Source organism: Strix aluco, chromosome 7 (genome assembly GCF_031877795.1).
Source record: "Strix aluco isolate bStrAlu1 chromosome 7, bStrAlu1.hap1, whole genome shotgun sequence".
NCBI classification, from domain to species: Eukaryota; Metazoa; Chordata; class Aves; order Strigiformes; family Strigidae; genus Strix; species Strix aluco.
This window is the reverse complement of record NC_133937.1, coordinates 41,872,081-41,899,755: the sequence shown is the minus strand read 5'-3', so window position 1 is coordinate 41,899,755 and position 27,675 is coordinate 41,872,081. Positions and strand designations below refer to the sequence as shown.

General features: G+C 34.5%; 1 protein-coding gene across 1 annotated transcript in view; it reads left to right on the top strand.

Annotated features, from left to right (window-relative positions):
* CFAP46 (cilia and flagella associated protein 46) overlaps positions 1-27,675 on the top strand; it is a 75,925-nt gene that overhangs the window by 36,359 nt on the left and 11,891 nt on the right. Inside the window, exons 27-51 of the mRNA XM_074831623.1 lie at positions 48-186; positions 710-893; positions 1,348-1,507; positions 2,113-2,300; positions 4,281-4,403; positions 4,805-4,972; positions 5,329-5,477; positions 6,915-7,013; positions 7,288-7,417; positions 8,337-8,483; positions 9,835-10,035; positions 11,586-11,692; positions 12,517-12,699; positions 13,477-13,612; positions 14,474-14,662; positions 15,391-15,579; positions 16,147-16,281; positions 17,199-17,378; positions 18,949-19,116; positions 22,357-22,454; positions 23,154-23,233; positions 23,657-23,808; positions 25,684-25,805; positions 26,221-26,303; positions 27,408-27,572. Of these exons, the coding sequence (XP_074687724.1) occupies positions 48-186; positions 710-893; positions 1,348-1,507; positions 2,113-2,300; positions 4,281-4,403; positions 4,805-4,972; positions 5,329-5,477; positions 6,915-7,013; positions 7,288-7,417; positions 8,337-8,483; positions 9,835-10,035; positions 11,586-11,692; positions 12,517-12,699; positions 13,477-13,612; positions 14,474-14,662; positions 15,391-15,579; positions 16,147-16,281; positions 17,199-17,378; positions 18,949-19,116; positions 22,357-22,454; positions 23,154-23,233; positions 23,657-23,808; positions 25,684-25,805; positions 26,221-26,303; positions 27,408-27,572 (3,675 nt within the window). The remainder of the gene's footprint in view (positions 1-47; positions 187-709; positions 894-1,347; positions 1,508-2,112; positions 2,301-4,280; positions 4,404-4,804; positions 4,973-5,328; positions 5,478-6,914; positions 7,014-7,287; positions 7,418-8,336; positions 8,484-9,834; positions 10,036-11,585; positions 11,693-12,516; positions 12,700-13,476; positions 13,613-14,473; positions 14,663-15,390; positions 15,580-16,146; positions 16,282-17,198; positions 17,379-18,948; positions 19,117-22,356; positions 22,455-23,153; positions 23,234-23,656; positions 23,809-25,683; positions 25,806-26,220; positions 26,304-27,407; positions 27,573-27,675) is intronic.

Here is a 27,675-nt window from a genome sequence, read left to right as displayed (position 1 = left end):
TTCAAATTCTATAGGATATTAATAAATCATTTGACTATACTTCAAAGGTGCTGAGGAAGATCTGACATTAAGAACCTCCTTTTATGGGTTATTATTCCACATATATGCTGATAAAGCTGATTGGGAGACAGCACTAAAAGTCCTGGATGAAGCTATTCAAGTTTTGCCTCAGACAAGACACAGTCTGTAAGTTGGTTGACTTATTTTTATTCAAATAAGTGTCCTGCTTTTTGAGAAGCATAAAACTATGAGTATTTGTTTATTTTGCATTGGGAAAATATTATGATTACTTTTTGTCAGCCTGTCAGTTCTTATAACAGAAAACACTGTTGTGGTTTTTTGATGAAAAAGACATACCTTGGCAGTGCTTCTAATCATTAATCTGTTCATAATATTTGTAAATTTCATTTTTTAAAAACTTGTATATAAGTAGTATCTTACTTTTCCAAGAAAATAGGTGGATGAACTGTGTTTATATACCAGAAACTTTAATTATCATAGCTGTAAACCCGTTAAATGGAAACTAAATTATCTAGGATACAGTTTACCTGGTCTTACCTGAGTTCAAAGATTTATGCCCTTTTATATCAGTTTATAAACTTTACATCTCTTTACTATACTGATATGAGTTAGTATATCTGTCCTACTCACAAACTTACTTTACAGGTACAGATGCAAGTAATTTGCAATTTGTTTGGTCTTTTTCTAGCCTGATTTTTAAACATATGGCTACAGTGAAGACAGGATTGGGATGCAATTTTATGATGGACATTCAGAAATTCAGAGATGAAAGTGAAGATTATTTGTCACATATATGGCGTCATTTGGTAACAGTCTCCAGAAGTATCGTTGGGCAGTTAAGCTGTTTTCAAAATGCAATCATAGCTTTACAGGTTTGTCAGTTTTTACTGTATCTTCAGATGCTGATAGAATGATGTTTCTCAAGTGATTCATGGGATTGCAAGTTCTGTGAAGTATATAACTGAATTGTTAGGAAGGCTGTATACTTACTTGACTGTTACTTTCTATAACTTTGCAATTGCTCTTCAGTTGGAAAACTCTATATGGCTGGATCTTGGTATCCAGCAAAAGTTCAGTTGAGTCCTGCCAAAGAAAAATGTCTAAGAGTAGCCCATTGCAAGAAGTTTTGATAAAGCAAAGAATTAACTGGTAGAGTTTTCTGTTACATTCTGTTTAGCATAACTCTGATTATGTGATGCCAATAAAACTGCTCACTGTCTAATTATTAATTTTAGCTTCCATTAAGACTATCTTGAACTTTGGAATATAATTTTGATGGTTTACATCACCAAATCTAAATAAAGTCTTCCTTTATTACTTTTATAGAAACAAGGAAATGAATGGCAGAAAGTTGATTATCTGATGGAATTTGCTGAATGGTTATATTGTAACCAGTTTCCCCTCCATGATGTTATTAAACCTCTGGACTGGGTGGTAGATCTCTTGCTACATATGAAATTTCCTATGCAATCCTCACAAGAAGAAGGTATGTAAAAGGTATATGTCCTTCAGAGGAATTTCTCAACAGCAAATGCAAGGGATATTTTCAATTTACAACTTAGTTACCACAGAGAATGGCGCCAGCTTGACTATATTTTCTCCAATATTCACTGTCATTTGTTCAATGCTAGCTTAAATATATCTGTGAATTCTGTCGTGCCATGGAGAACTGCCCTCAGTCTTTTAGTATCATAACATACAGTTCCTATCTGATGTAGGGGCTCTTGAGTTGTGAGGTGCTACCAGAAGGCAGTGCTAGGCAGTTTGTTTCAAATGCATCCTCATGGAGGGCCAGATGTGACTGCAGGAAATGATTCCTGTGCCAAGATTTCGGTACCTATATTCGTTACTCTTTCATTAGCTTTATACATAACTTATATTATTCATTGAAAATATGGTACAAGTAGCATTGCATGACCATAAGAACATCTTCAGTAGGTGGATTTCCATTTTTCTGTTGTTTTCCCTAAATATTTTCATTTTCAATTCAGAAATTTTAACTTTTGAATAATTTTTTTTAAATAATGTCACTGCGAGCACGTTATTTGTTTTTTAACAAAAAAATTACTATACCAAAATTTTTGCCTACAGAAAATTTGAAGATAGACATTGAAGCAAATGGTACCATGGCCCAAATTAATTTGGAAGATCTGAGTAATATTAAACAATTGGAAGCTTTGTTTAGAGCACAGACATTAATGGCTTTAATTTCTGGTCATAGTTCTTTTCATCAGCAGCACTGTTTGATGGCATATGCTTGTATCATCCGTATCTGGCAGGTGAGATTGTGTGAGATTATATTATATTACGGCCAGTGTATTACAAGTTACGTTGTGTGATTATGGTGCCCGCTATTCATTTCATGTCTTAACTACATCTTCAGAATTTCCACTTTTATGTTATGGTTAGTATATTTTCTCAGGTTTAAGGATTAACCAAGAAAATCGTTCCTCTCAGGAAAATAGAGAAAAGACATTAAGGATAAAAACAGTGGCCCATTGTTTCTCTGAAGTGTGTTCATATGTTTAGTGCAAAAGGTTCTAAAATTCAGTATTTTTAATTAGTTAAAGAATCTTAGTAGTGACAGAATACATGCTGAAGACATGGCTGGCAGTTATGAGGAACAGTAATTATAGATGGACCTTCACTTAGGTTGAATCAAAGGGGCTGTCATTTGACTGAAAGGAATTGTGTGACAAATTAAATTTGAATGTTGATTCGTTTTGTAAATTTTGGGAAAAAGTATAAGGCAGGCAGTGTTCACCAATTACTATCATCTGATCGCTTTTTCATTGTTATAGCATTCCAAATCAATCTATTTAATTTCTCATTGATAAATGTCCAATTTAAATGTCTATTGAGAATCATAGCAAAAATCAGAGGAAAACAATTATAGATTAAATATGAGTAAATCTTTGAAGGGACTAAATCTATACTTGATAATAGTAATGCCACAAATCATTACAGAAACAATCTTAGTGCTATAGATGGGACATATCAACTAGATTGGTAAACTATAGCTTGTGCATAATTTTATTCTAATTAACTATAAAAGCCTGCAATTTGTTACTCCTGTGGTAGTTACGATCAAATTTTTACTGCGAAATGAGTTTAGACTCTTAACATTTGATGGAAGACAGGAATTTGAAAAAAATTGAATATTGATGTTTTCAGATTTACATAAACATAACTTTTAGTATCCTGAACTTGACTGAGTGTCTTACTAGAGGAAAATTATCTGAAAGGAGTATTACTGTTTGAATAAACTATTAAAAATAAAAAAATTAAGAGTTAATGCAGCTGTCAGTGCCAGTTGTAGGACAATGAGAGTAACTCTAAGAACTCATATTTACAGCTGAACAGTACTGTGAGAAAAAGAATTACCATGTAGCATTAAAAGAATGAAGGTACTACAGGACAGCTTAACCTTGTTTTGAGTACAAAGTGAAGCAAACTTGACTGCAGATGTCTATTTCTAAAGCAGGCTCTCAAGTGTTAGCACTCCAAAAATAACTCAGTAGAAGATATTAAAATATTCTCTGAAAACTTGAACAATTCAAACCAAATTAGCTGCCTTTGGCTTTTTAAAAGACCCTTTAATTTGAAATTTTCACAGGTTGTGCAGCATCCAGAATTATTTTTTGTTCATATTTTGTATTCAACTTTTGATCCCTCCAACAAAATGTATTCATCTTCTCAAATTAATGTCTGTTTTTTAATTTTACGTAAGATCAGAAGCACTGCTATTGCACATGTGGAGAAATTTTCAGTGAATGTTTCATATGCTTAAATATTCAGAAATTTCTTCCATATATTGTTGTTTAGTAGCATTATAGAAGACTAATCCAGAAGAACAGAATGACTCTTTGCAGTCTTCCAGATTACTTTGATATGAAATTCATCCCTTGTAGAAGATTAAGCAATCTAGACTAGCGGTTTAAAAAGAAAAAAAATTGAATTTGCAACCATATAGGTTAAAAAAGTAGCAGTAGTATTTATCACAGGGATTATGCCATCTTTTGACAGTTCAGATGCTTAATTGCATTGTCATGATCATCCTAGATGCTTGTACAAATAATGTGAGCATCTAGAAATCTTTGAAATTTTCGTTTTCTGAAGCTCTTACACAGATGTAACATGGTATGTGACAATTGCTAATAGCTGTAGGTAGTGACTTACAGTGAATAATCATTATTACTAGAAATTGACATTATTATTGAAACTTAAAAATCATTAACTGTAATTATTTGATTATCTAGGTATCGTTGTCATCATCAGGACCTATTACAAAAGTATTACCAAAGTCTTTGCAATTTACAGCTCCTCAGAAGGTACACTCAATAATTGCTCCTAAAAAAGAGGACAAAAAGAAAGAGAAACAAGTAAGAATCCATTTCCTCTGGAATGAAACCAATCATCTCTTTCTAAGAGATAGTTCCCTGGGCTCATTTGTTGAATAGTTCAGATGCTTCCCTGTAAAGACTCTCATAACCTGTGAAAGATTTCTCTGTGAATCTGTATATCATACCTTCACTCTTGATTGCATGGACTTGACAGGTCATAAATTTAAAGATACTTTTTCTCTTTTTTTGTTGCATTGGTCAAAATACTGCTGTTTTTTAAAACCCACAATCCAGAGGTGTAAAAAAAAAAAAAAAAAAAAAAAAAAAGACAAAACTTCAAAGAATATTAAGTGGATATGTTTTCTTTAATGTTAGCTGAACATTTCATACCAACAAGAATGTTAATTTGGCCTCCTAAACGTCCTTATTTTTTATTATAGGTTGAAGGTTCTGTTGTGAAAGAGAAGCCTAAAGGGAGAGGATCAGTTGATACCTTACCAGCAAATGTGGAAGAGTGGGCTTATTATGACTGTCCCAATGAAATCAGAGATACTTTTAAACAGAAAACAAGTAGTTATGGTATTAACTTGGATAATTTCCCAAAACCTGTAAGTATACCCCTTAAAATTATGAGAAAAATGAGTAGCAGAGAACTATGTTGCGTTGTAGTTTTTCTGTCTGTGTGATAAAGAGTATGTTCAGAAAGCTGTCAGAAATACTTCCTTGTCATAGTATTCATTAATACTTCAAAAAGTGTTAGTCTGTCCTCTGCATTCTGACATGAACTTAACTTGCAGAATAAATTTACTGGCTTTCTGTGTACCCAGCTGCTTTTTCAGTTTGAAAGTTTGTTTAATTTTTTTTTTAGTAAAGTTTGGAACTGAAGCTGTAATCATTAATTTAAAACTTATTCTCTAGAAAATGATGTTTATACTGATTTGAATTTTAAAAATTTTCTTTTCAGACTCGCACTTTGTATTTTATGGACCTTTTATCTAAAGAACTACAGAAAATTTTTTGTCCCCACTTGATTCTTCCCATCTTTCAGCTAGCTGAAGTTATTGCTAATGAAGTTGTGGAATGTAGAAGTCTGTCTGATCTCTATCACCTTCGGTTTGTATCCTTTATTTGTTTTAAATAGAGGAGAAACTGAATGGAGTGACCATCCATTAATATTTCACTAAATAGCAGCAAGACTTTTTGTGTCTTACTGCTTCATATTTGTAATGGGTTTTGTTTCTTTTCACTCCTTTTCTATACCTTTTAATAGAATTTTGATGAATTGATTTACTTGTGGAATTAAAGCCACTAAGTTTACCTGTTACAAAATACGATCTTCACAAGGAAAGGTGTACAAGATTATGAAGTCAAGCCACTTCCATGTGAATAATTTTTGAAATCCCTTATTGTCACCTAAGTGAAAAAGCAAAGTCCAAAAAAATTTCAATAGAAGTATTATCTTTTAAGTATGCTATCTGGCATCAAAAGTACATTGTCTTTAGCTTAAGAACCCAAATAAGTATCCCAAGTAAGCGCATTCTCTTTTATAGAGATTTACCTTTTGACCAAAATTCTATTATTTTAATGGATGATTAGCCCTAAAAGTTTTGATTAAAAAATATTTAATATACATGCAATGGCAAATTATTGCTGTTTTAGTTAGAACATCATGCTTTTTTGAAATGTATTGCATAATGTTTGCTTAATAATTAAGAGTTATAAGCAATAATTGTTTGCTTAATTCCTGAGTGAAATGCCACATAATGTATTTTTTAAATGGCTGAAACTGATTCCCCATAACAGAATAGATAAATACTCATATATACAAATGTATGTGTGTTTATCTGGATTGCCAATTGATTACTGAGCTACTGTCTTACAAGACTAAAAGTGATTTACTAATAGGAAATTGCTTTGCAGCCAAGCTTTCCTGGATGAATTTTTTTTGTTGACTCCTCAAGATTTGTTTTTATTTCATGGTATTTCATTTATAGCTACGACCTGATTTTTATATATGACCAGATAGGTGTATCTATTTATCAATACCGAAAAGTAGGTTAGCACATACACATGTATGGGGGTTTTTTTGCATACCGTAGTGTGACCATATTGTAAATATTTTCGTCCTTTGACCACATCATTTTTGCTGCTAAATTGGAGAGATACAGGTTTGATGGATGGACTGGGGATACTGGTGGATGCCCCATCATTGGAAGAGTTCAAGGCCAGGTTCGTCGGGGCTTTGAGCAACCTGGTCTAGTGAAAGATCTCCCTGCCCATGGCAGAGGGGTCAGACTAGATGATATTCAAAATGTGCCTTCCAGCCCAAACCATTCTATTATTCTATGACTTCTGTCAACCGGTAATTTCAACTACCTTATTTCACCCTTTTATAATTTAAAATTTTTGTTACTGCCAATATTAATCAAGACATAAGAAGGTAGGATTGACAAATGTGGAATGTATGCTCTTTATATATAATGTGTTTATATGAAGCAACATAGGGAAGATTCTAATTGTTTCTTAAACATTTCTTCTTTCTATTCTTAGAATTGCCCTGATATGTTCAGACCTGAAACTGAGTCAGGCATCTTCGTATCATGAGAAAGCTGCTGGAGAAACATACATTAGTGAGTTAGAACAAGCAATGTATGTATTTATGTATTTTCACTACAGAGGCTGTATTTAGTTGGGATTTTTTTCACTGCAGTTGATAAGTGTTGTTGGGGGGAAAAAAAATTATTAAAGCCCATGATTTCTTAACACAATTTTGGTATATTAGCTGTGCCCTAAAATTCTGTGCATGATTCTTTTGTATCTGTCCACAGAATGAGTGTATAGTGAAGATGCCTAACACACTAATACTACATTATGAAATACTTTTAAAATATGCTTGAATTTACTTTTTCTTTCTGTGATTTAGGTGTAGGCAAGAGATTGCACTGAAAAAAGAAAAAAAAATACATACTAAGACAGAAGAAAGAAAAACATGTTTTGAAAATGCTCAGCTGAATGGTAGTAGGGATGAGAATATCTTTACTTCAAGTGAAAAGGTTTTTATTTCTAGTCCAGTTCCTTTAATAAATTACTCGGCACTCTTTCTTTTAATATACTTGCTATTTTGTTTTTAAATAATTTTATACTTGGGAAATACATAAACAGAAACAATAATTAAAAATGCTTCGTAGTAGAATTCTGCTGGCAGGCATCTGCTGAATGTGAGCTGGGTTTGCCTAGCATATTATTTGTATTGTGGAACAACAAGAATAGAATCTGTATTCATACAAAGTAAAACTACTTTTCAGTTTGGGACCAATGAAAATCAGTGGGAAAGACTGAGAAGCAAAAAAGGCATTGTATTCACTCTTGGTCTCGGTTTCTCTTCTTTCTCTCTCCATTACATCACTTCATACTGTTTTGCTTCCCTTATAGATCGGTTTAAAGGCATGCGAATATTTCAGCTCTGTCTTTTCTTTAGGAAGATAATTGCCTTACTGATATTCTTAAAGCTTACCTCCACTTTCCTCTTTATTATGGCAATTCTCTCCTTGTTTTCATTATCATTTTGCTCTCTTTGTATATTTTTCCATTCTTATGCATATAAAATACCTTTTTTTCTAATTACTAATCCCTCAAGTCACCTCTTTTAGCTCTTGCAAATAGTTTTGCTCTTTGATTGTTTTAGTTATTACCAAGAGTCAACTTTTTTGCAACAGTAGATCGGAAGTAGTTAATCTGTTCTAGATTAGTTTTAATAGTATGTACTTATTAATTGAACACCTTTTGAGGATTATAAAATACAAACCTCACAGTAAACCTGTTTTTGCTATAATGTAACACTGAATTTTGAAGTTAGAAAGTAAAGCTGGACTGTGGGATACATCAAGAATGGAATATGATAGTTAATAACAATTTGTTCCATCTAGTTTAGATTTGACATTTATGAATGTGTAATATTTTGTTATTTTTCAGTTTTTTGAGTTAAATGTGGTAACCGGAAAAGGACTGAGTGCACTTTCTTTGCCTTATTTGTGGATAGAAAAAGCTGAGGTACTAATTCAACTTGGCTTGTATCAACCAGCGAGACTTCTGCTTTCAGAGGCCTATGCTGCAACTCAGGTACATCAGAAATAAAACAGAAAAAGAAATATTAATAAAATGTGTAGGAAAAATGTTCATTTTGATGCAGTCGTTCCATAATAATCCAATTACAAAACCAAACCTTCACCCCTCCTAGCCCTAAACCTATGTTGTTTGAGTGTCAACACATAGAAGGTGTACATTTAAACATATGGAACTTAAGTCCAAATTTGTGGGAATTATCTGCAGATTTCAACTTGCGAGGTAGCGTCAGCATCTCTGTCTGCTTTGCAGTGACCTTGGAAGATGTATGTATATCCAAATCTTTTTTGTTAAAATAGTTTAAGGACGTTCAAGATTTGCTCATAAGAGAGAGAGTGCCTTTAGCTTTATCCTTTCAACATTTTATTCATTTGGAAGTCTAGTTACATAATTTTGAATTTCGTTACAGTTTTACTTCTCTGTTTTGATAATCAGCCACTGACACTGAAATTATGACTTCGAATTTTGGCAGATCTGAAATAAATGTCCATCCACATTGTCTTATTATTAAGAAGCGTTTACATTGAAGATACTCTTCTTATATCTACCATTCTCCATTATAGCTCTCTCCTTGGTTATATTGGTTACTGAAGCATAATTATTGCAATAAATCCTTTACTTGTAAAAAAAAAAAAAAATGTAATTGTTATCCTGTTATTCCAAATAATAATTTTTCTTATGTAAGTAAAAACTGTCTATGTATATTTAACATGAACATCAATACTCTGAATAATATATTCATTTATAATGTACGTCTCTTATTAAAGCATGAATTTAGAATTGTACATTGAGAAAAGTTCAAAAAACATTAGGGAGAACAATAATTTTAATGATATAATTTCTGTATCCTGTATGTCTGTATGCTAGTGTACTGTCTGTACTGTACACTATATTTGTCTCTTGTATACTACTAGTATATGGTTTTTACTAGCATTAAGTAGCATTTTAAAAATACCAGAGCTCTAGTGTATCTAAATCCCAGTTCACTAAACTTTTTCATCACCACATTTCTTGATCAGATACTGATAAATGACAGCAGATATATACATACTAAGTAGTAGCAGAAAAATAGCTTATTTGACTTGTGGGGTAGAATATATGGGAACATAAAGAGATATAAAGTATATTTGATGATTTGACGTTCTTGATATGAAGTAGACACTTCATGTTTTTGAAAAATATTAAGTAATATAGGGAGTAACTAAGAAATTCTATAGATAATTGAGGAAATACCATTTGCTTCTTATTTCTGTACCAATTCATAAGTTTAATCTAAAATATGAATAGAAGTAAATATGAAGAGCAGTAGTGGATCTTTTGTATATCGGTCACGTATCTTTTGTCCTAGGAACTGGGAGCCCTGTATGATGCGTCAAGGTGCTTGTACTTACTTGCTGTATTGGCTAACCTGGAAAGAAACCACGGACAAGCTAAAGCACTCCTTGAGAAAGCACAGCTTCTAGGAGGAAATGAACAGTTTTGGTACAACAGTACTCTTACTTTAATAGAAGCAATTCTAGAGGGAGAGGAGGAAGGAAAACAGAGTGTGGTAAGGAAGTTTTTTGGTTTTGGTGGTTGGTTTTTTTTGCAGCAGTGATACCTCTTTCAGTGGAGAGAAATGTTATAGCCTTTGCATTTCAGTAAAAGCAAAAATAGGTGTTAAATGCAGTTAGTGTTTTCTCTGAACATTCAACAAACATTAATTACAGATTTTAAACAGATGCAGGCCAGTAGAAATGAGACTTTACCCACAGAAGTTTAGGAAGTGTTTATGATAAACTGTATATCCTTGTATTGAAATAAGAGCAATTTTAATCTGGTTTGTGTAACTAAATCCCAGAGACCTGATTCTCTTGGTTAGAATGCTTTTGTACTCAGACAGTTCTGTTAACATTGATGGCTTTATTTCCCATATTTAATAAATATTATAACTTTCAATATTATTTCCTAGTATGCACTTCCTTTTCAGATATTTCAAATAGTTTTACAAATATGATTTCTAGATTCTGAAAGATGCTATTGTAAGTATAATATATATTTATTAAAAACATTTTCCTATTTGACCCTTAACATTAAAATATCCATTTACTGTTCAACCCCTAACTTTCATGAGTTTCATCTTAAATATAATCTTGTTGTGTCTGTGATGATCTGTCCTTTACTGATAATCTGTGTGAGCCTGTTTTGGTTAGGGGGATTATTTTGATTTGGGCTGAACTCACATTTACAGTCACTGAAGGACAAAATACCTGGCTACCAGTGAGAGTATTTACTAAGGTTTTACCAGGATAGCTACTAATAAAATGTGTGAGGTGTGTTGTGTTTTATTTTTTTTCCTCCACATGTCTGACCAACATGACTGCAGTAGCAAAAATTTTTAATTAGGACAAATCTGTAGATGAGGTTTTGATCATCATCTAAGGGCTTTTTCATTCAAAACCGTTAGTTAGGAACTTTCTTTACATCCCCAGATAGCAAAACTATAATAGTGTAAGGTTTACTTGTGGATTAATATGCTAGTCAGTGTAAGTAAGGAAGCAGGAATATAGAATCAAATGAGTATTTAGGTTAGAAGTCATCTGGTCTAACCCCAGGCAGAGCAGGGGCAATTTTGAAGTGAAATCTGACCTTACTGTTGAATCAAGTTGCTCTGGGCCATATGAGGCAACTTTTCAAATACCTCCAAGAATGGAGATTCCACAATCCTTCTGGGCCCTTGTAACCACTCCCACCCCCACCCCCCAAAACCAAGTTACTATGAAGGTGGCCAAATGCTGGAACACCTGTTTAGAACTCGCATTTTTCCAAGTTGGATCTGTTGCCCCTTGTTCTTTTACTGTGTACCTTTAAGATGAGTCTGGCTTCATCTTCTCTCCTTGTGTGTATATGCTCCATTCACTTAATCATATCAAAATATCTAAATATGATAATCACTCATACTTTCTAGATTTATATACAGTTGTCAAGAATCAGTCATCTTGAGGAATATTAATGAAAGATACTTGACATGTTCTGTACAAAATTTAAGCTTTCTAAATGAATGTTTATTATACACAGACATTTAAAATAGAATTATGACATTTCTGATGTTACCTGTAGGCTTGTGAGATACTGGAACACACTGTAAATGTGCTCAAATCTGCTTTACTGAAGAGACCTAACAGACAGTCAGAGTTGGGTTTGATAATTGCATCCCTTGAAGCCAGGTAACTGTCTTTTCATTAAAATATGCCAGGCTCTACTATGCAGCTACATCACCAAATATATGGTGATTTTTACCATTCATCTTTATTTTAGTATGGTGCATTCTGTGGATTCTCAAATATTTTTCTTCTAAGTAATTTATGTTTACTCTTTTTTTAAAATTTAAATTTCCTTTCCCATTTCTTCATTCTTGTATGCAGCCCTATTACCTGTTAAGTCAGCAAGCTAGTTCAGATACCACAATCTATTGTGCAGTTTGTGGTGTAGGTTACCCAAAGGAGCCAGATATATTTGCCTGTGCAGAGGTATCTGTCTGGGCACAGATATTTCCACAACGCTATTGTAGTCTGCAGCATTGACCTACTTCTCTCCTCACCATGATCCAAGAAGTCTCTTTATGGTGAAACTAAACAATGATTTTGGTCACATTTAAATCCAGGCACAGAGACCTTAAAATATGTTGGTAAAAGGAGAGAAGTATATAACACTTAGACTTCCTTCTCTTTCCAGAATGTGAAACTTTTGTATTAGAAAGGGAAGACTAATAGTCTTCTCAGTTCAACTATGTTTAGAAGACTGATTAGGCCTATACAGTTTGAATAATTAGATACATGGAACAAGTGACACCTTGATTCTAATCTGAAAATACAGTATTTTGGTGGGGGTTTTTTTTGAGCTACTATAATTTGTAAACCACAGATTTAAAGAATGAAGAGGCTTTTTCTAGATTTCTTACAATTTAAAGGAGAGCAGAGAGAAGTATGTCAGTTTTCAAACACAGCCTGTGCTTTCTGACTGCTATCTTGTCCTTAATTTTTATTCCTAGGAATACACTTATTCAGATACATTTTGCCCAAGATTGTATGAGAATTAATGCTGAGTCTTGTCAGTTGCCACATATGGTACAGGAATCTTACAATAAATTAGTTCAGATTGAGAAGGACTTCTGTTACTATGGGCATAAAAACTGCAGCGCTGAGATACTGCTAGAATGTGCAAATATTCACAGGTAAGATTATACCTCTGATTAAAAATGATATTTAATTAGTCCATGAAGTGTATTGTTAACATTTTTATAGTTAAAAATGGAAAGGAGCAGATAATATTGCAGGGTTTTATATCTTGGTGTTACATGTCTATTTGCATTCTTGATGTGTTCTGTATTCAGAAAAATACTGTAGAATCAAAAATTCTTTTCACTGACGGCAGAGTTAATCTTACATGGCGGTAGTGATTTTTGTATTGTTTTTGAGGTCAAAACAAAGTATCAAGGTCTCTAAGTCAGCTTTTTATCTTCCCATTTGTAAAGGCATTTTGGCAGTCACACCAATCGTTCTCAAGTATTTATAGGCTTTTACAGTTCTTACTGTTGAAAGGATTCTCTAGAAATTGCTGTAATAGCAGCAGTGCAATACACAGTTTGCCTTGACTCCCAGCTGTCTCCAAGATGTCCTGTAAATGACTGAGCTATGTTTTGTACCTGGCTATTCTGCCATTTTGTTCCTGATGTCGAGTATTATCTGCCTTGCTTCTCTTTGTGTCTTGGCATCTTCTTACGTTGCAGTAGTACGGTTCCCAGAGTAAGACCTTGAAAAACTAATGTGTGAACGTTCACTTTTCCGATTTGAACATTTAGAAAACACATGCAAAATTAATCTATTTTATCTGTTAATTAATCTTTTTAATCTATTCATCTAATTATTTTATTATGTATGTTCAATAGTGCTGTTGTCATAAAAATAAACACGTATGTTAGTTCCTTTGGTTTTATGTGGTTTTTTTTCAGGATGATTGCCAATAAGGAAATAAACGAAAAGGAAAGACATAGTCACTATCTAGATGCTTATAACTTAGGTCAGAGGGCGATATCCAAAACAGAGGAAGTGTTTCATAATGTTTGTAGCTTATTTGCAGTTAATGAGGTATGGATATATATTTTTTTTTTCCACTCATGGGACAGAAATCTAATTTAGTTGTATTATTCACTCATTTAAGGATAATTCCTGGAAGCCCCAAATGAGATTATCTTCCTGTAATGATAGAGATTGTTTGAATATAGAAGGAAACATTGCATACCAAAAGAAGTTACAGTTTAAAAAGGGAAGAAGAGAAATGAGAGGATTTCGTTGGTCTTTGTCGATTTTATTTAATTAGAAGATTTGTCTAATAGCTACAAAAGAGAAAGTCTAAATGTGGAGATATTTTTGGTTCTCTAAATACGTCACAAGTTTAATATTCTCCACAATAAAGCGTTTATTTCTCAGGAGGAAAAAAAAGGTTCAACAGAATGTTATGTAAATAAAGAAAGCCTGTGTTCAAAACAGTGCATTTTGTGTAATGAAAGCCTGCAGCCTACTTTGCTAGTGTGTACTATTATTATACTCTAGCACCCAGCTTTTTTTTCTGCTTTGCCTTTTTTACAGAGCAAGTATCTTTGTGCAGCTACCAAAACCATTAATATTAAAATTCTTGTTTTATGTACACATTTGTAACTCCTTTGGAAGCAGATATTTGTACCGGGGACATCAAATGTGAAAAGCCAAAACCCAGCTGCACCTTTTATATGCAGCTGCTTTGATTGCTTTGTAATATATTTGACATTGAAGTTTATCTTTTAAATTACTTAAATATCTTCATAGCAATATATGTGATCCGTTGGGACGATATTGTTAAAATGTGTGCTTCTTTAGTCAGAAGAACTACAACATTCTAACTTCTTATTAGGTAAATTTGCAAAAAATACTTGAAATTAGAATTCTACTTTCCTTTCTTTTGTATTTCAGACTACCAGTATTAGTATCCCATTAATGAGGCAGCTAGCTAACAGGAAAATAAATCTTGTAGAAATCCTTTTGGATATCTTTCATCTTGTTATTACTGAGAAAAAGCTTAAAAAAATGGGAGAAGCATCGTCTCATAAAATTGTGGAGGCATTCATCAGGGAAACTACTGAAGGTGATGCAACGGAAGAGGTAATACAAAATATTTAATCCTATGATTTGCATGTAAAAGGTATAGCAGAGCTTCTCAGCGTTGTTTTCCATAACAGAATGTCTTCCACTACTGAGGAAATGGGTTGCCAGACCATTCATGTAGTTTTGCAGCAAAGAAAGTTCAAGTGTATGGTTTTTGTCTTGGGGATGGTTTATTTGGGGTTTTTTTGGTTTTGTTTTCTTGGAAAGATTTTGTTTCTCAAATGCAGAGACTTAAAACCACTAAGAGCAGCAGGGAAATTACCTGAGGCTTTATAAATGATGGGAGTTTTTTTGCATTATTGTCTCTTCTTTTTTAATCAGTGGGTTTTAAGCAGAACTGCCTAACTGAGCTGATGAATACGAGCATAAGACAAGCCCCACTGGAACAGAGCAGTAATTCTTTCCCATTTTTCTGTCTCTGACAATGACTATAGAAAATCCTGTTACAGGAAAGAACAGTATCCCCACCATTCTCTGTGGTACCCTCCCTTATTCCATGTTTTAGTCAGCACTGATTGTTGTTTGTTTATGGATGTTGCAGTGTACTTTTTAAAATCATTATTGAATTTGTATACCTGTAAAAGACAACTTGTTTGTAGTTGAAAGCATAACCACATTTAACAAATGTGTTTGTATGTAAATATATATGTTACACTTTTTTAAAAAGTATGTTCCTGTATGTTTGGGTATATATGAGAAATAAACACAAATATGTGTTTTACCAGGATTGGAAGCGTATGGAATGCACTGTGGGTCATATTACACTGGCTCAGTTAGCAAATTTACAGAATCTTTGTAAAGGCTGTCCTGACATCAAATCCAAATGCCTGTATCTCACTGGGAAAACTCTTCATTTACTTGCCATTAACGTAGATCCTGTACATTCAGAGATTTACTGGAACCCAGATGTTATGGTATGCATTCTTTTCTGCATTTAAGTTCATTCCTATGTGTGAAGGTTGTCTGCCACAGTATTTTTTCTGTATATACTTTTATAATACTACTTTTTATTTAGAACTAGGTTTTACATATTGCATGCAAGCCATAATAAAATTGTATACTGAACCAGGTAATTTCAGAAGAATGCTTCTGCCTACATGTCATCCTCGTGTAGGTAATTTTTTTTATTTGTTCCTGATATATGCTAATTACACCCGATTCAAAAGAGAGAGGAAAAAAAATTCCTTGAATGCCTTAAAGGTCTAGGTAATCTGGTCTTTGAATCCATAGCAAAAAATAAAAATGTTAGAGATTGTACGAGGGGGCTTTTTAGTTTTTATTAGTCATATTGTCATCATAACATATTAAGAAATGTTGATGCCTGACAATATTGCTAAATCTCTCACTATTAAGGGATTCATATAGTGAAACAATTTTTTTTAAGATGAGTTCCATTTTGACCTAGACTTTCACAAAAGAAATTAAGCCAGCCATACTTAATGGAATTATTAATTACTCTTTTTTCATACTGTGATGAGTAGAAAGAAGCTAAATCGGACATTGCAAAAACTTTCCTGGCTTCAGCAGAATGCAGTGAACAGGAAGTGACAGACAGCGGTTCACTGACTAATAAACATCAATATGATAAGTATAGGAGGAAAATACAGGAATTGAAGGTATTTTAATGTATGTACTTGCATTAGAATTTGACTGCTTCCTTTTCATGGAATGATAATCACCTTACCTTATCAGTTCTGTTTGAACTGATAAGGAAATGTTTATAACATAAATTTGATGTTACAAAAGAAAAAATTTCCAAAACACCCCCAAAAAAACCAGCTTTCCGTCACTATTGTGTATCTCCATCCTGCCCCTCTTTACATGGTGTGGGAGCTCCTGATTGAGCTTTCCCAGTTGCTCCCAGAAAGAAGTAATTTCTCATTCAGTGGTTTCCCACTGATCAAGCATGTAGCAGCCAGGACAAAATGAACAGGCAGCTTTCTGCTTGACAGCTATGCCTTTCTAAGGGAGCATAACATTTTGCAGTGTGGGAACAAAGAAAGAAATAACTTCTATCACAAAACATTAGTAAAATTCTTACAAAATTGAAATTGTATGGTGAGCTGATCTCTGTAACTACTTGCAGTTCAAAGCACTAGAATATGGGAATGTACAGCTTGTGTTGCTAGTATAATCAATAAATACCTGAGATAAGAGATTTGTGGGTTTATTTGTATTAAATATAGTTAACTGTCAATGGAAACAACTGTACTGAGAATTGACAGAAAATTCCTTTATTCTGAATGGCTCACGTTGCCTGGAATTTAAATACTGTTATGCTTTATATTAAAGAATGTATCTTATTAAACCATTTAATTTTTAATGTTTTATAACAGATGTTGGTGTCTGCTAAATAATTAATCTGTATTTGCATATTTTGATCATACATTAAGTAAATGCCTCAAAAATGAGAAAAAGCATTCAAATTAGTCAGCAAAACGTAATAATCTTTTCTAACACACTAGTATATGTATAACAAGTATTGAATACTAATACATATCTTAATATAAACCTTTTTATTTTTATCATCTAGAAGGAACATAGGTTGGCTCAGAAATATCTTTCTCAATCCAGTGAAGCTCTGCTACATTGCATGGGTGTTGCATTCAGTCATAATACCACTGATGTACTGGCTTCTGCTAGTTTTGAAATGGTTGAATGCTTTCAACAATTTGATCCAGTTTCAACTAGCCAATTTCTGGCACTTCATCAGGTAATGCAGATAATGTATTGTGCTTCTTTCCAGTATGAAAAACATGTTTTAAGTTACATAAGCAAAATGTCTATGCATAGAGCCTGCAAATTGGTCATACAGAACATGATGTCCAGATACGTATAAGAACTAGTGAGTAATACAGGTAATCAAATGTATGATATGTTTGCTGGGTTCAAAATGTTTGATCAGTGGCTTTTTAACAATTCTATTATCTGTTGTGTTTGACCTGATGTTTTCATTGATGATTGCATACATGAGAAGATTTTAATATGAATAAATTACTATAATGTGACTAGCTAAGATGAGACATTGCCACAAAATACAGTTTCACCCTTCCCTAACAAACAATTTTTTAAATGTTTCTCTGGATTTGTTCATTCATTATTGTGAAGTAGATAGGAAAGGTTTACCTTCATTTTGTCAAATCAACTCCAACTCAGCATGGTCCCATAGATGGCTCGAAGGTTTATGAATCACTCATGTGAGTATGTGCCTTCATCACTGAGATGATGAGGAATGGCTGTAAGGCTTATGTTCCCTACATCAGTAACAAATAGTACATACTTCCTACACCGTCATCTCCATTGTAGAAATACAGAAATGCACCTTACACTCATTTTCTTCTGCCACATCAAGCAGCTGCAGGAAATTATGACACAGTGAGCACCTGCCTCTGTGTCAACATTTAGATTTGCAAATACCTCCACCCATGGGTGGAATGGACTAGGTAGGTCTTTTGATAAATCAGAAAACAGCTAATACTGGGTTCGTGGTTCAGTCCTTTATTCCTGTATTCCTGTATCACATCATAGTATTTATGGTTTGCTGTCTTACTTGTTAGTGAACAAGCTAAGTGGAATGCATATCAAGGCACCAAAACCATGAGTATTCCTGACTTCTACTAGGCAAAAAATTCTGCTAATTCAGTGACTATCCTACCCAGAAAAGTTTATATTAAAAAAAAAAGAAATTAAAATGTCACTCCATGTCAACATTAAGCCTTCCTTTGGAATTTTTGATTAGGTCAACCCAAATTGCATTGTTTTAATGTGACAGCTGCATTAAAAGAAAAATGCTTGTGCTCTCAGCAAGCGTCAGTTCAAAGGACAGGATTGGTATGTTTGCTGAAAGGAAAGGATGTAAAGTCTTACCCTTTATATTGCTCTTTGTAGGAAGTCTGTTAAAATGTGTGATGTGATGTCAAAATACAGTAAAATACACAGAAATACGGAAAAGACTCAGCTTACTTGAAAGGCTAAATTCAGAATGCAGGCATTTACCTTTTCATCTAGACCTTAGATGACTAAACGCAGGAACATAGATGATAAATGTAGACAAATAAGTCAATTCTAGCTATTCATATTTAAGAAATCTTCATCATTTATTGCCAGATTGTTTATATTAGATTATAAACACAAATAGCAGACAGGCTTTTGCTAATCCATCTCACCTTTCAAGCAAGAGACTTTCTTTAACATACATGTATATATGTTACAACAAACATAGAGCATATAAGTATTTATGTTATTTTTGGAATGGAAAATAAATAGATATAAAAATTTTACAGAGCTGTTCAGCGTCTATGATGATGAAGAGTGTCCTTCTAACAGCTACATCTAACACCAGCAGCTCTCAGCTTGCAGCATTACTGCATCTTCAGAATAATTTAAAACAAAACAGAAACACAAGTGACCTTCTACAAAATGTGGAACAGCAACTGACTGTTACTTCAATGGTAACTTTTTGAGATGTGCTAATTAATTAGGAGTTTATGTGTATGTTATATAAATACACAGAGACACATATACATACGTATACATACATATATACACACATACACACAGATATATCTCATTCCAGTTATTCCTGGAATTAAATAATACTTCATCTGTTTTCTTTAAACTCTAAACTTTTTTGTTTTCTTAATTTGAGTTATGAATCAAAATACATTTTTTTAGTACGGTATGAACTGTCCTGTGGTTTTGTTTATGCTGGGTTATCTGTGTAGCATGAACAGTGTAATTTAAGTCAGAAGTGAGATTTTTAAGAATGCCATTCCAGTTTGTCTTACCGTTACAAGTTGGTATAGCTGGATGTCAGAGTTGTGCTATCTGCACACTTAAATCATTAATCCATGTGAGTCTCACCCAATCCAGCTGAAGGTGCCACGGTAAAGGACCCTTGCAACAGAGACTCCTGCCACCATCCAGATAGCATCCAGTCGTCCTGTTTGAGATACTCGGGTCCCCATGCAAGTGTTTCCGTAGGGAAAGAGCCTGATTTTTTTTTTTTTATTTTTTAAAGAAACAGTCTATCCATGAGTCTGGGCATCAACTCAGCTGTGGTGTTGTCAACTGGATATTTAATGAAACCAGCCAGTAAAGTGTGATTCGTAGTTCTGGAGCAAATCATGGATAATTTTTCTGGGAGATAAATTCTCTGTCTTTTGGTCTAAGCTGGCTGAGAACCGTGTATTCTTCAAATGTCTGGGATCTAAAAATGGATAACCCCTAGGTTAGAAATGAATGAAATTCAAAACTGCCAGCAAGTTAGATACAAAGGATTAGCTGTAGCTGGCAGGGTTTAAGCATTTACAAAATGTGGCAAGCAGAGATACAGTAAAGGATAAGAAAAATACGTGTTTGTGAGTTGCTGTAATTATCTAGCTGGTAACAGATATCCTGTCTGGAAACATTCATAAACACCCACCATGTCTGTACTTGCTGCAATAGCTCAGGAAAGAAAAGGTGGCAATCAAGACATCTGGTCATGGCTGCATTTCTGAACTGCCTGATTCTAGGCAACATGAGATGCAAGAAATCAAAGCGGTCACTGAAGTGTTTCTCTCTGAGGATATATTAATGTGTTTTAAAATTCAGTTGAGATTTTTAGTTCCAATCAGGAATGCACTTTCAAAGTGAATGCCCTAATTGTCCTTGCTTACAGTGCTTTGATTTGCACTGTGGTACAATGACTGTATGAGCTCAGACAAAAACTGAACTGGATTCTCTGATGCACTCAAGCCACAGTGAGTGGGTATTCAGTCCAGGGGCCAGTTCAGAGGTCCTCTGAAGTAAAAATCAGTGAAAAGTGTACAGTGTATAATTTTGGTCCTGATGAGCTGTACCCCTTGATAATGTAGGTACACCCAGAGTGTACCCAGTGTATGCACATAAAACTTCAGCCTGAAAAACATGTAAGGCAGCAGTCTCAAAAACCAGTTATGGTCCTTTCTGTATTAGGACCAGTTTTTTATCTGGAGTCAGACTTCTAGTCACTGGGAGGTTTTTGGTTGGTTTTGGTTATATTTTCTCAGAAAGGATTGTATATTCTTTGGTACAATATTTTTGTGGTTGGTTGACCTTGGCTTGTTGCCCGGTGCCCACTAAGCTGCTCTTATGACTCCATCTCTTCAGCAGGGCAGGGGCAGAAAATACAATGAGAAACTTATGGGTCAAGATAAGGACAGGGCTATCAGTCACCCATTACTGTCAAGGACAAAACAGACTCAACTTGGGGAAACTAATTTATTGCCAATTAATAACAGAGTAGGATAGCAAAAAATAAAAACAAAACTGAAAAAGATTCTTCTTCCCGCCCCCCCCGCTTCTTCCCAGGCTCAGCTTCACTCATGATTCTTCTACCTCCTCCCCCCAGTCTCCTGAGCAGCACAGGGGAGGTGGGAAATGGGGGTTGCATGGGGTGTCTCCCACAGGAGACAGACCTTCGTGAGCTTCTCCAACATGGGTCCTTCCCATGTGCTGCAGCTCTTCCTCAACTGCCCCAGCGTGGGTCCCTCACAGGGTCACCAGTCCTGCCAGCAAACCTGCTCCAGCCTGGGCTCCTCTCCCCACGGGGCCACAGCTCCTGCCAGGAGCCTGCTCCAGCACGGGCTCCCCACGGAGTCACAGGCTCCTTTGGGCACATCCCCCTGCTCCGGCGTGGGGTCCTCCCTGGGCTGCGAGTGGATTCTGCTCCCCCGGTGCCCTCCCTGGGCGCAGGGCAGAGCTGCCTCACCAGGGGCTGCCCCACGGGCTGCGGGGGATCTCTGCTCTGACACCTGCAGCACCTCCTCCCCCTCCTTCACTGACCCGGCTGTCTGAGGGCTGTTCTCTCATATTTTCTCTCTTCCAGCTGCTGGGCAGGGTTTTTACCCTTTTTAAAATATGTTATCACAAAAGTGCCATCAGCATTGCTGATGGGCTCAGCTCTGGCCAGTAGTGGGTCTGGCTTGAAGCTGGTTGAAACTCTCAGCCCAACATGGGGGCAGTTTCTGGTGTCTTCTCACAGAAGCCACCCCTGCAGCTCCCCCTGCTACCAAAACCTTGCTGTGTAAACCCAATACAATTTTATACAGTTCCTTTTGGTGAGGTGTCTATTCTTAACAAAATTGTCAAGGACTTTTACAAACATAAATACTACCATTGAATTATTCTGCTCCATTCCTTTGCTAATACTCTACTAGAATTTGATGGCATTTTAACTTCACGGATAGTGTAGTGGCCAAAAAAGTCATGTTATGAAAAGTGGAATAAGTTAACAGTATTTGTAATTTATTTTAAATAATATTTACAAGTTCTGCACTGCACAAAAATCACATAATTGCAGGATGGTTGAGGTTAGAAAAGATCTCTGAAGGTCATCTTGTCCAACCCTCTGCTAAAGCAGGGCCACCTAGAGTCAGCTGCCCAGGACCCTGTCCAGATGGCTCCTGAAACCTCCAAAACTCCACAGCTTCCCTGGGCAACCTGTGCCAGTGCTCAGTCGCCCTCACAGTGAAAAAGTGTTTCCTGTTGTTTGGATGGAGCCTCCTGTCCTGGCACATCTGCTGAGTGTTTGTTTTGGCTTCCTTTCTTTTTTTTTTTAAATATTAACACCTTTTTTACTGGAATTATTATCAATTTTCTGATGAAAGAACTGAGATTGGGGTTTATAAAATCTATTAAAATAATGCTACTTTTGAATTATTGTACAGGCATGGAGAAACCTCTGTATTCCTGTTGAACATTTTAATATAATGGATGAATTGCCATCTAATTTCTACATAATTGTGCTTCAGCATTCAGAAGACAGGTAAAGGTTTCATTATTTTGGTTTAGCATTCTGTTTGTTACAAATGTCATCATTTTTTACCTGTAAACAATCACTATTTTGGTTGTTTATTGTCTTTTACTTCTAATTTTGCTGGACTTGAATTTTATGAGTGAGCAAATTAATATATAAATAAGACTGCCTGCAGCTCAGAGCTGTATGTTTTTCTGTACTTTCCATTTCCCTAATTATCTCTTTAAATCTCCAGAGTTCACTTGGAAGGTTTCAGGCTATTCTTGGTATCCTCCTAAATTCTGTTAATAGTTTCCAGCTCTTATTGCTTATGCTCTTGAAAATGTTAGGAGGGGTCCTATTTAACTTTATAAAGCCACAAATGATCTCATTACTGCTGCCTAATTAGTGACTACCTGTAAATTGAGCTATAGCAACTGACTGTGAGTACCTTCACCAGTTGTGAAGTTTAAACAATTGTCATAGAACAAATAAAAATCTACCTTACTGGATATATAGCAATGAAAGAACTTTCCTTATGGCTCTCAGTTTGTTCCGGTTAGATTTTGCACATTTTTACACCCCAAGGTGGGGGTAAATACTGCATCTTGAAAGTATTTGTGAGCACATTAAATTAGAGGGTAATAATTATTCATCTAATAAATTTGCTTCATTTAAACAAGGCTGAACAGTCAAATAGTCTACTCAGCAGTTTTCTGCTTTCCATAGATCAAATTTGTACAGTTCATTGATTGAGATGCCAAAAGTAAGTACTGCACAGCAAAAAGGAAAACCCACTCAGCCAATGGGTAAGTGCCTCTTACATTGAAGAGACAAAAATCATTGCACTGATGTTATGAGAAGGCTCATATCTTTCACTGTTGCAGTCATTAAAATTTTAAAACTATTTTTAAAATAATTGTAACTCTTATTAATACTAGAGGAAAGTAAATACGTAAATACGTGTGTTTCATTATCAGATATAATGTATGTAGAAATAATTTACAGAATTTTTGTTTATATTTGAAGGCTAAATTTATTACAGATAGTTGTAGGCATTTTTTTAATTGTTCATTTCTGTATATATTTTGTGCTAAATACATATATTAACAGTTATTTTTTTCTCAAATAATACCTTGGCTTTAGAAACTGTTGGTCTCTGTACAATCATTTCTTCAAGTACAAATATTATGTCTCAGAGTCCTGAGATGATGTTATTCTCCTTTTAATAGTGCAAGCTAAAGTTTCTCGATTTCCCGTGAATCCTGATACATTTTGTATTTTGTTGGAAAAAGTGCGCCTTTACAAGGAGCAAAAGATGAAAAGTCATCTTAAACAGACTGTTGTTCAAAACTTGCAAGGGTGTGTCTCCAAAACAGATGGGGTAATATATTTGATTATCTTATATTTAAAATAGGGTAAAAAAACTATCATAAAGACTCTTCATGCAAATTTTCAGTTTATTCCAAGTGTAACATCCCTAGTCTTCACAGTTGCTAAATACTGTGTACTCTGCTTCAAAATTTGATCTTACCATGTTATTCTGTTACTGTTTTCAGTGTCGCTCAGCAGCTCTGAAATGTTCAGTAGTTTATCAGAATTGAAAATAGATGCAGTTGACATCAATTTACTTGAAAATGTGCTGTACCTCAAAGATTTGCATTTGCAAATATACATTGCCTTTCATATCACATGAAACCACCAGATGTCCCAAGAAAAAAAACTGGGTCATAGATCTCAACCCTTTAATAACAAATCTCTGGCTAAGATAGTTTTTTTTTACTGATTTCCAACACAGAAAAGTTTCTTCCTAGGGCACACAATTTCTTTTACGCTTTAGCTGTTTATTTGGACACAGTTGATCCAAGCCTGTTAGTCACAAAATTTGATTCAAGGACACATCTCATCAGAATTCCAAGTTCGTAGCTATGAACACTCTTAAATTTTAGATGATAAAAGTTTTCTGTTACTGCAAGAAGGCTCAGTTCTGTCACTGAACACAAGTGTGTAGCATAAAGGCACACTGGAAAAGTCTGCAACTTTCACATAAGCTTTTAAGCTGCAAGGTGACAGAAAGTTTTCTACACATGAAATGTGCAAATCTACATCCTAGCATTCTAAATTACTTTCATTTTGGCTCCATTAGACAAAATTTAGTTTTTTCAATATCAATCAAAATTCACTGTTAAATGTAGCATATTAACAATGTGCTATATTTAATATAAAGGTAAAAAAAAATATAATAGGTAAAAACATAGATAATATTTAATTATTTAATATAAAGGTTAAAATATAGATAATATTGAATTTTCTGTACAAGTATTCATTGTTTTAATCACACAACTTTGACACATCTGGTTCTTGAATTATAATTCTGTTTTATTCATCACGTTAGCTTCTTTCAGTTAAAATACTGATTATTGCAGATGGTTGAAGTGTTGATCACTTTTTCTCTTGTCCATGGCCAGCCTTTGTTGTAATGGCAAGTTATGTAAAGATTGCTGTAGTTGTGTAAGTAAAAAAAAAAAGGTGAAAAGATAATGTGTCAGGTAGAACAGACAGAAAAAAAAAAGTGGCTTAGGTTTTTAAAATGCATGTGCATTACAACTTTCAGTAATGACGCATGCAGCCTACACAGAGCCACGCAAACAGCTTCATGTGAGAAGTCCATTCATTAATGCCAACTCTCTTGGTTATTTAGTTGAGCTCATTTTTCCAGTTAGTGTTTCTGTGTCTATCCATATTGGCTTTTAGAAGCTTCAGGTTTTAGTGTCATCTTCTACGTGATTCTATTCTCTCCTTATCTATTTTCTTCATTCTCTTTCATTTTTTCCTACATTGGCTCCACTGATGTCTCCATACACTTTCATTTGCTTCTACGTCCATCTTGCATTTTCTGTTTACTTTTCAAAGTTGTCCTTTTACAATTTCTTCCCATTATTTGGAGTTCCACATTATCTTTTCTTTCTACTGGACTTCCCTGCCATTCCCCATTGAAATTGCAGAAGTATATTAATCGCTTAAATAGTAAATATTGACATCTTGTACTGATACCTGTGTTAGAATATTCTGCAAAATGCTGATAGAAGTGATGTTTTGAAGTAAGTTAGTTTTGAAACTGACTTTCTATATTTATATTTTCCATTTTATGATGTTTCAAATTATTTGATTTAGCCTCTGATTTAGCATAATACATCCTCCATTCTTGTTAAATAGCATTTTGTACGTATTCTGTTTTCTGTTGCAATGTGTGTGATAGACTCCAACAGAGAAAACAGATGATAATGGACATGACTTGACATCAGATTTCTCTGAAATATTAGAAATTATGGAAGAATATCTGAAACCAGTGCTGTCACAGTTTGATTTTTCTGATATCAGGTAAGACATTTAGACTTGTTTTATCATCATTTGTGAAAACAGAATGGTGACTCAACTCCTATAAATACAGGAAGGGTTTCATCAAGAATAGACCCTGTTGAATGAACTTTTTAAATCTTGAAAGACAGTATGTGCAAGGTATGCAAGACTAAGAGGATTGAACCATATGATAGACTGATGGCCATTTCTAACAAGCACTGTTCTCCAGCTTAAGTTATACAATTTTGAGTTCAGGATGAAACGTTATAATTTAACTAGTTAAGGATAGTATTTTGAAAGGGCAGGAACTCCAGGGGGAGTACATTGTGTAACATTTCATTGAGACTGAAGCAGTTTTGTCTTTGTTTCCTGTGAAAACTTTTATTTACCTAAGTGTTAGTGCTGGTAATATTTTCACTGTAATTCCTCTTCCCAGAGAACAGAGCACATCAGTTTCAGCTGCTGAATCAGGAAAAATAAAAGTGAAAGATAAGGACACCAAACACACTAGAATGCAGGGTATGTGCGCTCTCCAGTACAATATATGTGTGTGTATAGACAGATATCAAAATCCTGCCATTTTAGTTTTATTTTTTTGAAGGCAGGGAGAAGAAAAAGGCTTTAGCAATGGTTTTGTCTGTTTATTTTCTGTATCAAGTCAAGTATTTTAGTATACTTCCCAAGAGATTTTGCACTGGATGGAGCTATCCTTCTGCATGTATTTACAGTCTTCCAAACTATACAGGCTTTAGACAGCTAAATAAAATTGCTTTATTACAAACCAGTCTTTTCAGGAGAAAGACCAAAGGAAAGAACTTTCTGAAGTCTGTGAATCTCTTTTTCTTTGTCTTGTGCTGCTTTATACTTTATGGACTCTCACAGGTTGTTTCATTTAATTTAATGCAAGCCTAACACTGGAGTATGTCCCTAAACATGTTCCAAGAGAAGAGGCAATCAAGTCCATGGCTTGCTTTGGGAATGAGTTTTTTGCTTTATGGTAGGAGCCGTGAAGTTTCTCAATTAAAAATTACTTAAAAAGCATATACATTTACATTTGCTTTTACCTGCAAGAGTTTCCTTCGGCAATTTGGCAGCTGGCTGCGTCTCTCATTCTGCAAAGACTGAATAACTGTCTTCTATGTATTTGTTGTTTCTCTGCAGAACAGGAAAATGTTGCCATGATGATATTCAGTGCTTTTTTTCTGAGTAACAGAAACAAAAAGTTTCCTGAAGAAGGACACAGCTAGTACTGGATAAGAGCTCCTTTTCCACTCTATACTGTTCAGCCAAACACTGCTAAGGCAATTTTGCATTTCCAAGCATAATTTTCTTGAATTCATTGCATACACCTGGACTTCAATCTGAGATGGTTGGTTATAAATACAGGGATATTTTCCCCTCTGAAGAATCAGTGCTCATAAGTGCATATGCATAGAAGTTTGACCACATCTTGGAATAATGGTATCCAAAGAAGTATTTTTGCATAATGCACTTAATCCACAGTAAAATGGAGTTCAGGTGTCATACAGTAGAGGAAATTTAGGTTTTTACATCAAACTTCAATTATTTATATACATAGTGAGAACTACTAAATCTCAGTCATGTTCTGCCACATTTCTTCAGGTACACCTATGGACTTAGGATTGTGTGTGGTATTGCTAGTAGATACATTATTTATGGAATTGCCTTTGGAAGCTCTGAGTGTCTTTAAAGAGGAAGGAGTAAGTTCTGTATCCAGAGATTTTTCTCTCCAGATTCTCTACAATCGAGTACATCTAGCTGAATCAGGTACTGTTAGATAAACATTCTTTTCATCAGCATAATGATGCAGGGAACAAGATACTTAAAATTTAAATACTGTGTATGGTGTATTATATTTTACTGGAAGACT